The 12,937-nt window shown below is 32.1% G+C and overlaps 1 protein-coding gene across 1 annotated transcript; it reads right to left on the bottom strand.

Annotated features, from left to right (window-relative positions):
• Positions 1-6,709: 6,709 nt before the first annotated feature.
• On the bottom strand, positions 6,710-11,526 carry LOC131841417 (uncharacterized). Its single transcript, XM_059189735.1, has 5 exons — positions 11,237-11,526; positions 10,770-10,939; positions 9,955-10,097; positions 8,235-8,413; positions 6,710-7,127 (listed from the first exon to the last, which is right to left on the bottom strand). Exons 1-5 carry the CDS (start codon positions 11,350-11,352, stop codon positions 6,755-6,757), a joined length of 981 nt encoding a protein of 326 aa, XP_059045718.1. The 5' UTR covers positions 11,353-11,526; the 3' UTR covers positions 6,710-6,754.
• Between the last annotated feature and the right edge of the window lie 1,411 nt (positions 11,527-12,937).

The following is a 12,937-nucleotide window of genomic DNA, read 5'->3' as shown; positions in this document are numbered from 1 at the left end:
TGCTATTCAGATATAACAATGTTGTGATTTTGCATATTTTTGTGTTTAATAATATATGTTAATCTTTTGGTTGATGGATTAGTTTTTACCATTTCATTAATAATTATTGACAATTATAAAACGGTGATGATGATGACAATAATGACTGTTGACGATAGTGACTTAATGCCATATGGCATTCTTATCATCATTGTTCATCATGATGATTGAGATCAAATTAATTAATTGATTAAAAAAGTAGCATATTTAGGTACTAAGTCCTTATATGACTTAATTACAAGGTTCTGGGATGCTGTGATGTACTACAGTCTCTAGATTTAGTTTCTTATTAGTATTCCATCTATAGAGAGAAATATAGATTTACACAAAGTTTTTTGATGTAAATAATTATTATACACATTGCAAAAAATATATATGATTACCATACACAAAATCATTATGTAGTAAATAATTCCTGATATTTTAAATCGAATGAGGTGAAACAATAGAGAACACAACACTTGAAGATCATAAAATTTTTATTTCAGGTAACAAAACACTTTTAAATAATTTATTAATCACAGAATAAACAAATGTTGTTAATAATTTACAATAATATTTCTTTCACTGCTTGTCTGTTATACCACGCTTCAAACACTTCTGCCAATCATTTCATAATTAATTCCTGACACAAAATATTCGTTTGTTGATGACAATATAATAATAATCGTCATAAACTTATTTGCAGTCGGTTACACATAATATAATTACTTGGAATTTCTTCCATCACTAGTGCATTGCTTTCTTACTTATTTAATTATATCATTAATTGCATTGTGATTAATAATTTACGATTTTTCATTTTTAGGATGGATATACATATATATTTCTTATTCTTTTGCGTGCTAATGCTGGCTCTCTTATTTGTAGCAGAGGTTGAAAAAATCTGAAAACAATATCATATACCTATGTCAATTGAATGACGATAAATAAACATATTATTCATACATCATATTCATTCAGTTCTAATAAAATATAAAAATAATACTACTGTTTAATACTTTATTTTGATTAATAATTTTCAGTATTTTGTCAATCAATCAAAAATTATAAAATCAGTGTTAGTTTTTTGAAGTTACATTCATAACAATAATAAAAACATAATAATACCACATTAAAGCGGTCACCAAGTACATATGTTTATTATATTTTAATATGAAAGATACACACGCTACATATGCAAGTTTTTAACAACTTATAGTTATACCTGGTATAAGTTAAACATCGGGGACTATGATATTTTGTTCAAGGAACAATTCAAAAGTTGAATTGTTCTATATTATGAAAAAAAGGAAATATTAAATTTGCATTTGATAATTGATTGCCTTTCATTTATGTTGCCAGTACTTGTTGTCATTTCGATATAATAAAAAAATATGGACCAACCTACGATTTTAAATCGATATTTTTATTTGTGATGAAATCTAATAATATAAATTGTTCTCCCTCGAATGAGAGATATTAAAAAACTAATTTTGAATAGTAGGTATTGTCCGAATGATTATTTTCAAAACCTTGTACAATTTATGAGACAAAAGCAAAATTCGAGTCTCTTATGCTAATTTAGATACCATATAACACTTGTTTATTGGTGGTGAACGTATTTTAAATATTTTTATTTATATATATTTATTTTTTTAATAGAAAAACAATGTCAAATATATTATAATCAAATATGATAATCGTTTGTAATAAAGTACGAACAGATAAATGTTTTGTATTCTCTCTATTTTGCCGTCGTCGAGTTTGATTGTCGGTCTGATGATTTTCATTAAAGACAATTAAAAGCACCATCGAATAATGCGTTGTAATATTGTTATCGATTATTCGAAAAAATCGTATCTATGATTTATTTTTGATATCTTTCTAAATAAGTATTACTGAAATATGTTATATATTTAAACTTTTTTTTGTTTAATTTATCATAATAATATAGTAATTTATTATGTTAAAATAAACATTTAAAATACGGTGATCAAATGAAAACAGCGCCATCTATGCTTTTGTCCAATAAGTCCCAATTAGCAATGATTAAATTGTAAACAAATACAGGGCAACAACAAAATGTCAATATATGAAAATTACTTTTTAAAACGCATTATTTCATTTTAACATCTATATATGACTTTTTAAAAATAGAAATGGGTTTTAAACGATTACAAAACAATGTTGAATTCCATTCGATACCAATGACGCCATCTAAATCCGTTTTTCGAACTAAAAATGGCTACTATGCCATTGTTCCCCACTGGTTTTATTGTTATACTGTTTTTGTGCTAATTTTCTAAATCATCATTACTTATTTCGTATGATGTGAATGCCTCCTTCTACAGGTCTCCGCTGTAAATCAGCGCTGTAGCTTCGGCTGCAGCAATATGCTGAGTGGAGTCCTTTTTAGCAAATATTTAATATTTTTCATTTTGATTTCTATTTGTTTTATTAAGTTGGTGTGGCTGTATGTATGTACCTATATGTACACATGCTGCCATTTTAATTTCATCTATGCTATTTGTAATTCATGTTAATATTTGCTAAATAGATGTATATTATTACTACGTAGATGCCAAAATTATACATGCTGAATTTCCAAAAGTGCTTTTAAATATTTGGATTTTGGCTTGATTTGAATATTTTGCTACGAGTTTAATTTCAACCTCTGCTATTAGTTCGCTTTAGTACATTATAGTTGCTCGCTCATTACGGCGGGTTTTAAAAGGAGGGGATGAAACTTGGGGATGAAAACCAAGTTTTTGTAAGCACCGTGGAAAACAAAACGTTATATGTATTGGACATTCCAAAAGCGATGAGCATACCTACTGATTATGTACGTAAAGATTTGGAATTAGATATATTTGTCAACTTTGTTTTAATATTAAGACCTTTTGCTGCCTTGATAAAACATTCAGGAATACCTAATTCTAAACAATTATTGTTATTAGGATTCATTTTTACATCACTGTAAATTTATACAATTAATAATCGATCTTAAATGACAAGGATATGTGTAATTAAAGGATCAATAATATTATTCTTTCAGTGAGAATTCCTTTGTCAGGAAGATTTTTCCCCAGTGTGCTAAATGTCGATATTTTATTTTCTTTTTAGAAAGAAATAGAGAAATGAGAGGTAAACGGACTGAAATATATATCAACATGTAAAGGAGATTTTGATTTGTTGTTAAAACCTAATTGAGACATATACTTCAATAATACAATTTATGTAAAGCATTACTTTAAAATAGGTCTGACTAATCACACCAGGTCACATGTTGAGCGGAGCCCGTTCGTTCTTAAAATCCCGACCTTTACCGAGAGATTTATTTTATTTTGAGTGGTAGATTGATGGAGGTACGAAGGTCGATCTTTAATGAAATTTTGATCTAGATCAGGCAAGCTGTTTCGGAGGAGTATCGTCACAAAGAGTGCAAATTTAATCGCTCCGTGGCTGGTGCGCTCCGCTCATCAAATATTACAGTATAAATATGCATTTTATGTACCTTATGGCAGGGCTAGCTCGAGCTATTAGATACCGGGCGTACGCTGCTCTGTGTCCGGAAACTAGCGATGGCAGGCTGGCAACCGAACGGTGCGTTTCGGGAAATTGCTAGCCGCTATACCCTGTATTTATTAATTGTTGAGTATTTTGTATTCCACGATGCAATATGACGGATTTAATATTGAGAAGCTGCACAGAGAACTCCAAAGGCCCAGAGTGTTCCTTATTTATATCCTAAGTTTAGCTGAAATTAGATTTTTTCATCGAAATTCTAAACAGTTTAGCTTCTATTAAAGTCTAGAGAAATAATCTACTCGATTGTAGGGCGATTTCTTATTATAACATAATTTTTTGGGTTATTAGTTTACAGCGCAATAAGGTTTGTAGTCTTTATAAAAAAAGTTAGTTTAAACGAACAAAACAAATATAAATTCATCCCTTGAGTTCAAAGACCCAAGGTGGATATATTTGTCTGAGTTTGTCGTGACATGACGCGTCAGAATGGTTTAGATAACTTTTATGGTAGCGTTCATACCAGTAATGTGGTCTTTATAAAAAAGAGTAATATTGTGACTCAAAGTGGGTTTTTATTTCTCTGTAGCGACGTGACGCGTCAGCTAGGTATCGGTTTAGTGTTGTGGTGGATTCTGTTGTGTCTCAACAGATACGATCTCGGTTGAGTCAGAGTGGAGGGGTGTAGGAACGTGGCATTATGACACGTAAGACAATTGTATAAGCGCCAGTAATATTTAGACTCGTCGGAGTTGTTCTTAGAGCTACGGCTGTTGATTCATTCAAAATATCGTAGGCGTCAGAACCTGACATGAAAATGTGAAAACTAGTCTCTTCACGTCACGACACGTCATCTCAGACAAATGTAAGTTCACTTTAATTAGGTTATATATTAACGAGACAACTATCTATTGCTGTCTCGTTTCAATCTGCGTGCGTCAGCCTAACTGTATGTATTGGGAAGTTTGTAGCATTTATTGTTTTGTTGTCATATTGAACTACAAATCTTATAGCGTTATATAATATACGGTAGCCTGCATCAGTAATAATATATGAAATCGTAATGTACCAACACGGTTTAGTAGAACCTGTGATATGACTTTTTAATATACACTTACAATTTGAAACATTTTTACGGTCGGTGTTGTGTTTTTATACATTATAGGCTCAATATTTGATTCGTGCGTTTTACGAATTTTATTAATTACAATGGATATAACTTAAGAATTAACTTAATTTACGTTTTATTGATGGCTTAAACAAATTATTATATCTGTAGGTCTATTTACAGCTAATAATTTATTTTATTCATCGTAACATCTCTTGTTAACTGTGTTCCAATTACCTTTGAATTGCAACTGAAAGTTAATATATTATATTTAAAGTATCTGAAAGTACTACACTACATATAATGTTATTAACATAGATTTTATTTAATGATGATTCAATAAATGTAAATGCACTCTGCTGAATTTGAATGCAATAGCTGCCTTTTGACGCTGAAAAGAATGTGCATGTATATGTAGATAAAGAACGAGAAAGGCTGCGGCGCGCAAGCAGCGAGTCTATTCCAGCATTATTTTTTTTATATAGTTTTTTCCCCTACCTATTATGGTTAATAATAATTTTATAAAAAAAAAAAAGGGCATAGGGCATATAGGGACGTCCCTATTATAGGCATGGTTCCCTACCATGCCTATGATAGGGACGTCCCTATATGCCCTATAATGCCTATCCGGCGCGAGTGAGTGAACACAAAAAATAGATAAATTCAATCGCTTACGATTGCGCGCGTTGGCTTACCCACGCTAAATCGCGCGTTTGTATTATAGTTTTTTTCCCCACCGTCATGCCTATGATAGGGACGTCCCTATAGGCCCTATAATGCCTATCCGGCGCGAGTGAGTGAACACAAAAAATAGGTAAATTCAATCGCTCACGATTGCGCGCACTGGCTTTCCCGCGCTAAATCGCGCGCGCTTCTGAATCGCGTGCGCACGTGTAAAGGCAGCTAAATGTGTTTTAATTATACGTGCATTTTAGCTATATAATTTCTTAGTGTTATATTGTTTCATATGTATGTCTATACGTTATAAGTATACATGGTTTTAAAATCTATTGTGAATAGACCTAACAGTCATGTTAATGAGATTTATGTAATGTAATATTTGTAGCCTTACCCCTATTATTATTATTATACATATTAAAATATTATCATACTTATTGACATAATAATATATTTATTGCGACGAATGTAGTTTTATTTAATACCAAGACCTCAGTGGTATAGCGGTTTAGCAAAGCTTACGTCGGTTGCGGGTTCGATTCCTCGCACAGTGGTATTCATGAGTAGGATTGTTTGTATTGGTCTGGATGTCTTAAAACTATATGTATTTATGAAAAAAAAAATGTAATTATATTAGCTGTCTAGTAACGAATTTTTATGGCCGGATCATTTGGTGGTAAGGACGGAACAGAGTTGCAACAGTGTTGATTTTGGATTCCAACATAAAAGTCTTAAGTTCTTTTTTTTAAACTACTCTAATGCTGTTGCCGGTACTTTCATCGGACGACTACTATTATTATTTTTTAAATACATAGGTGGCAGACAAGCATACGGCCCATCTGATGGTAACTCCTTACCATAGTCGTAACTTTTGCGTTTATTGATATTAGAAAAAGAAATGAGGATGTATGTTTATTACTCTTTTATGTCAAATCTACTGAACAGATTTATATGAAATTTGGTACATAGATAAAATATATTCTAGATTTAAAGAGCAACACTCAAGTTTCTTGCTCATCATCATCATCAAAATGTGACTATTGTGCTTAAATTAAGTTTAGTTGAGTGAAGACTACTTATATTCTGCAAGCCGACCCCGCAAATGTTGTTTTGAAAATTTAGGGTTCAATGTATTTTTAATGCCATTATAAAAAAAATGTTCGGAGCGGACAAGCCGATTCTCAGACCTATTGAATATGCATATAAAATTTCATAAAAATCGGTCAAGCCGTTTCGATGGAGTCTGGTAACTGACATTGTTACACGATTTTATATATAAGATATATACATAATATTTTATATCCTGACTGGATATAATATTATGTATTGCTGTATACTAACTAAAAAATAAATAAATCAAACATATTCATTATTCCAAAACATTTAATAAATTTATGTTAACAACAATTCAATGTAAAGCTATCAACTGTTACTTTTTAACACACATAACAACCATAACAATGAATCTGTAACAAATTTATCACCTACACTTAATAATTTCTGTAAATAATCATCAACATCGGTAAAATAGTCTATGATATTGCTTTTATAGTCAACACTAGCAGTATTTGCTAATGATCTTATTAAATACACCAACGTGTGTTGGTTCTCTGTATTTTGTTCTCTACATTTGATAATAGTTACGGATTCTTCAGCCATTTTGTTTACCAGAGGGTGAGGTAGGGTTTTGTCGTCGAAGTATGTATGGCATGACAGCACGAAGAGCAGATGTGCTGAAGCCACAGTAATTTCCAGGTTTAGTAATGCTTCTACCATCATTATTATATGTTGCACCCTGAAATAATTGGATAATTAATAATAATGAATAACCTTGGACAATTAACACAGCGCCATGTAATCCCACGTTAGGCTTGTGTTATGGGTACTAGACAACTGATATAAATACATGGATACATTTTTTTTTTGTAAATAAATACATATTATACATAGAAAACACCCAGACCGATACAAACAATCATACTCATGAATACAAATGTTTGTACCGTGCGAGGAATCGAACCCACGACCATAGGATAGTAAAGCGGTGTGCTAAACCACTAGACCACCCAGGCTGTCCAAAATGTTATAATGTATATGATATAAATAGTTAGATTTTTTTGTAAATACGTACATAATATACATAGCACCCAGACCGTCTGTCTGGGTGTTTTCTATGTATTAAATATATTTATTTTTGTTAATACGTATGTATATATGTGTTAGGGTTCACATTGATATACATTTTAAAAACATTAACAGATCGTCTGTATTACGCAGTGTTTTTTTATGTATTATAAAAGGAGGGTTTTTGTAAGCCACGGCATTCGGTCTTTGACCACAGGATCTGCTGGTTGTATTTTTTTTTACGATGATAGTGGAATGGTGCTCCCGCCTGCGCTAACGGTTTACGCTGGCGGGGCACCAGTGGAGGATGATAAGATGAGCATGAAGTCAGGTCAGTTAGCCCATCGTGACAAATGCACCAAGAATTGATCACGATGGTTTCCAGGGGGAACCGCGTGGATGTTAACCTGACATGGTACATTGCTAGCAATAAGATCATCAGTCCACATTACTAACAATTCCCTTTCCCCCTGCTGGTTGTATTTGAAATGCTGAAGTAAATTCTGTTAGAGACATAGTTAAATAAATGCTATATAGTTGTTACTTTATTATAATACATACTTTTACTAGTACATACGAGTTGATATATCTTACATATGTATTGGAATATGTAAGTATTTAAAAAGAAATGTAAAAGTCCTCGTGACACAATCAAGTCATATTTTTTTAAGACTATCATCTGTTTACTTGTAAAAAGGTAACAAAAAGATAGACAAAAACACTTTCAAATTTACATTAGCTTGAATAGCACATATAAGGGAATAAAAAATGTAAATACCTCAAATTATCTTTAAAGCTATAACAAAAATGCACTAGTGCGTACAGTGCTGCATCTCTAACATCTTCATTCCCATGCAGCATCCCAATTAGTTTAGTTAGACCGCCTTGTGCTCTTAACATTTGGCACGGCCTAATACCTGAGCCCGCCAAGTTGCCAATAGTCCATGCCGAAGTTACCTGTAATTGAAAATAGGATACTAATTATGACTTTGTTAGGGAATTGTTAGTAATGGACTACACTATAGAGATAAAGATAAAGATAAAGAAGCCTTTAATTCTGTACTATTATACTTTTTTTTCTACTTTCCTGTTCATTCATATTATTATATTATACTATAAATTTATTTTTATTTATAAATATATTTATTCTTTTGCACACAAAAATGTATATATGGCGGACGTAATGCCTGATGGCATTCTCTACCAGTCTACAGTCGCGTTGATCAGAGATAATAAGGCGGTGCACTTTAATAATTAATTGAAAGAAAAAAGAAAAAGAAAAAAAGATACAGAAAAGTAGTTATATATACAATATATATAAAAATACTAATATACCAATATAAAATATATAAGTTTATGGAAAAGAATACATATATATATACATATAATCTCATGGAGTTTATATAATATCATAATATATATATATTTAAATTTTTTTTATGTTTAATTATATATATTTCATGTTCTATATTAATTATTAATTTCATTTTCTATATTATATCCCGCAGTACAGAGTGCCTTATGGCAAAGGCCTCCTCTAATTCCTTCCAGTGTACTCTATTTTGGGCTGCTCTTCTCCAGTAGGGGCCTGCTGTCAGCTTGGCAGTGATGGCTGGCTCATCCGTCATACTCGTGAACGAATGCTACTTGTAGGGACTGGTCTGCTCTTATCACTACGACTGATTTAATCTTATTGTGTTTTTATATTTGAGCCTAAATAAATTAGTGCTGATTGGTAGTTTGTATTCACACGTTTCGACTTGTAAAATGTGAACTTACAAGGATTGTTTACTTTAAACACACAAGTTTCTTGCTTATTCTTCTTGTGATGAGACAGCTTTCCGAATACGCGGTAGATTTAAAAAAATGTTGACTATTCAAAAGTGCTTAAATTAAGTTTATTTGAATCAATGATTTTCTATTCTATTCTATTCTTGATTTCATCTTCCCAGCGTCTCTGTGGTCTACCTCTTTTTCTATGGACTCTCTAATGGACTGCCGCAGTTTGGCTTTGTATCCATTAAATAACTTTATTACTGGCTGCTAGAGCTCTGAAGTAGCAAAATGTAGATATTTTGTTTTTTCTTTCTTTTTATATAAAAAATATATGTTCTTTTAAAATAAAAAGTATCCTATATTCATTCTAATACCCTCAATAACATGTGTACAAAATTTCATGATGATCGGTTTAGTAGTTTTTGCGTGAAAGCATAACAAACATCCTTACTTGCACATTTGAAATATCATTAATGGCAATGCAATGGTGCACCCGCCTGTGCTAACGGTTTACGCTGGCGGGGCACCAGTGAAGGATGATAAGATGAGCATGAGGTCAGATCAGTTGAGTATTTCTGAGGGTACAAACAATACATTAAAAAACCCTAACCCTTGCAACAGTTTTTCGAAAGTGGTATTAAAAAAGTTTTTAAGTACATAAGTTTATTTGAATAAAGAATGTTCTACTATTATTTCGGTAGTCAGGTAAAATTTTTACTCACAGCTAGTTCCATTGTGAGACTGTCAAGTGCAGCTACGAGGTAAGATCCAGCTGCCCTTGTAACTGCTATGCATCCTCTGTAGTCACCGAGTGCAAGATTGCAGCAGCAACCTGCAGCAGCACATTGTCTTTTCACATCATTACCTGAAAGGGATGAAATAAATCTCAATTAAGAATAATACTCTAAGAAATGCTTCAATAGACTATTGCTATTTAGGGAAAACAACATATGCATCACGACTAGGGCCCTCATTGAAAAAACCTGCTAATTTTGTCAAACTGAAGAGGAAACGCCACTACACATCCTATGTGTTTGCAGTCCACTCATGAATAGAACACAGTACTTGCAGCTTCCTCCCAGGCCCAATTAAGTCCAGAATAAACCGGTCTTTGGAATTAACTTTAGTATCCAAAACACAACCGGCACACTCTGCACTCATTGACTGAATGCCGCGGCTCACCCGAACAGCAATTCGCTGCCGAGCTTCCTCACTCGCCAGGAGATCCAACTCGTCCACTTCAAGTACTGCAACGTGCCACTAAAGAGGATTATTCAACTACCGACGTCCATATTTATATACTGAAGTCAGTGTAGTAGGGAGAGAAGCCGGGGCAACGGTTATCTTATGACAAACAACTTAGTTCGCTATAAATACTTAATTTGTAATAATTTTTACATTATTAAACGTAAAGATTATTACAAATTAAGTATTCATTAGTACTAACCACAAACTATCTTAAAATATTGAATTTTTCTATAATATTGATGTGAACCCTACAGTAGTAAATCAGTAGTAAATCTAAGTATGGTCATACCTGATAATTCTCTTACTAGACCTCTTAAAGAATCCTGTGTGCTTAGTACTTCTGTAATGTTCTTTTTGTCATCAATAAGAGCATTTTTCAATTTGTGTAATTCAGCTGTAGTGACTAAAGACTTTGACTTTAAACGATTTGCAATATCCTTAATTTGCTCTGTAGTTAAGCTGAAAAACAAATCATGACATAGTATAAAACAAAGTCGCTGTCGCTGTCTGTCCGTCCCTATGTATGCTTAAATTACTAAAACTACGAAACAAATTTTGAAGCGGTTATTTTAAATAGATACGAGTGATTCCAGAGAAAGGTTTATGTTTTTAATACATGTACACCCGAGCGAAGTCGGGGCGAGTAGCTAGTAATATTATAAACGCGAAAGTTTGTAAGTATAGGAGGATTACATCAGAATAACATATAGGTTATAAAATTCATACGGGTGATTCAGTATGGACAACTGAGCTAACCTTACACTGTCGACCGAACGGTGTACATCTTTGTCTTCTTGCCGTTGTATTCTTCGATTCAGGTTAAGTAAATTTCTCGTTGATTTTCTTATAAAATCCACCGGTGTTTCTTCCATTCTTGATGTTCAAAGGCACTATTTATACAATTTTATGGGCAAATTATAAGATTGAATAGAAAAACTAAAAAATATTTAACTGCCAATTCATTTGTGAAGCACTACTTTGGGAATAGATATTAAAAGATAACAAAACAAAATATTGGAAATAAATAAAAAAAATTAAGTAAAAACATAAACAGTAAAACTCAGTCTGATAGATGACAGCATACTGACATTGTGTGTGGTCTGACAATGTGACTGACACTATGAATTACGTAAATGACAGATAGACTGATTCAAGAATATTTCAAATAAGCTAAAGAAATAGCACTTATTCAGCCTAATTTCGTTATTTGTATTGTGTCGAAATTACTCAAAATACACAGTGAAATATTTAATATTATATTTATTAATTAATATTAATAATTATTATTACTTAAATTTGGTCATTCATATACCTATTATTTTCTGTTTGTTCAGACAGTTACTTCTGAAACTATAATATGCTTTTTATAATGGTTAATAACGGAATGGTACACTAGCCTACACTAACGGTTTTCTCTGTACGTAATCTTCGTATATTCTATACAGATAGACAGCTATAGAATATTGAATAATTCACACTGTGTGATGAGTAGGTGCTAAACAACTGTTTGCATCGTCGGAGAAATCGAATCCTCGAATGTGTATTGGACCATCAAGGATGTTAGGCAATACAGCTTTTTTTTTTTTAATTTAAAGTAATATTTGTTGCTTCCTTTGTGACGACATCCTTTTGGGCTGTCTTATTATTATGATCGTGTATGTTTTTTTTGTTATTTTACAGTTTTGCGTTAACCTAAGCAGATTCCATACAAGAAAGGGTGAAAGAGATTAACACTAATCTTTCTCCGTCTCCACACACAGGTTTCTCAGGTAAACAAAAGTACCACTAAAACGATATTTATAGAAGATAAAAAAATATTTACAATGTTAAAAACCTATCATAAGGTTGGCAACCCTGAGATTAATTAACCTATGCGTGCGAGTGCACGTCTATCGAAAGGAACGGTAAATTTACGGTCGCTCGTTTTTGGTCGGTCGCTTGTTTTTAGTATTAGTTCAGTAATATAATTAAGTAGGCTCCTAAGTAGATTAAGCCCAGGGCCCCACGAATTCACGATAAGCCCCTGCCAGAGCTCAAAATACATTGCAATGATTTCAGGAGTAAATCAAATTACGTAAAACATCAAAACGATTTATTTTCATAAATATAATTATCATTAGTATATTTTATTAAGTGTTTAGTTGGTTAACATGCGCAGGGCAAGCAAAAGACAGTAGTGACAAAGTAGTTCACTAATGTATTTTATACAAACATTATTATCTCGTATAATTATAATACATACTTAATTTATATAAATACAGTCAGATTCTTATATATAACAACTGACATTTTGTCAATAATATTTGAAGCAATCTTAACATACATATAGTTCTATTTAACGAGACGTTGTAATTAGCTAAATCCTTTTTGTTTGGAAAACTAAATTAAACACATAATACTACTTTTAAGGATGACGTTAAAGATATGGTCAAAAAGAAAGTTTTGTAAACTCTACTT

This window comes from Achroia grisella, unplaced genomic scaffold, assembly GCF_030625045.1.
Source record: "Achroia grisella isolate CSIRO2021 unplaced genomic scaffold, CSIRO_AGI_Agris_v1 utg168, whole genome shotgun sequence".
Classification (NCBI taxonomy): Eukaryota; Metazoa; Arthropoda; class Insecta; order Lepidoptera; family Pyralidae; genus Achroia; species Achroia grisella.
The sequence above is the reverse complement of the archived record's forward strand: the minus strand, read 5'-3'. Positions and strand labels throughout refer to the sequence as shown.

Coding starts and splice junctions, on each gene's coding strand:
- LOC131841417 (XM_059189735.1), bottom strand. CDS start 11,352: ATGGAAGAAACACCGGTGGATTTTATAAGAAAATCAACGAGAAATTTA. Junction 10,940..11,236: donor CGTTCGGTCGACAGTGTAAG/GTTAGCTCAGTT, acceptor TTTGTTTTTCAG/CTTAACTACAGAGCAAATTA. Junction 8,414..9,954: donor GTCTCACAATGGAACTAGCT/GTGAGTAAAAAT, acceptor TTTCAATTACAG/GTAACTTCGGCATGGACTAT.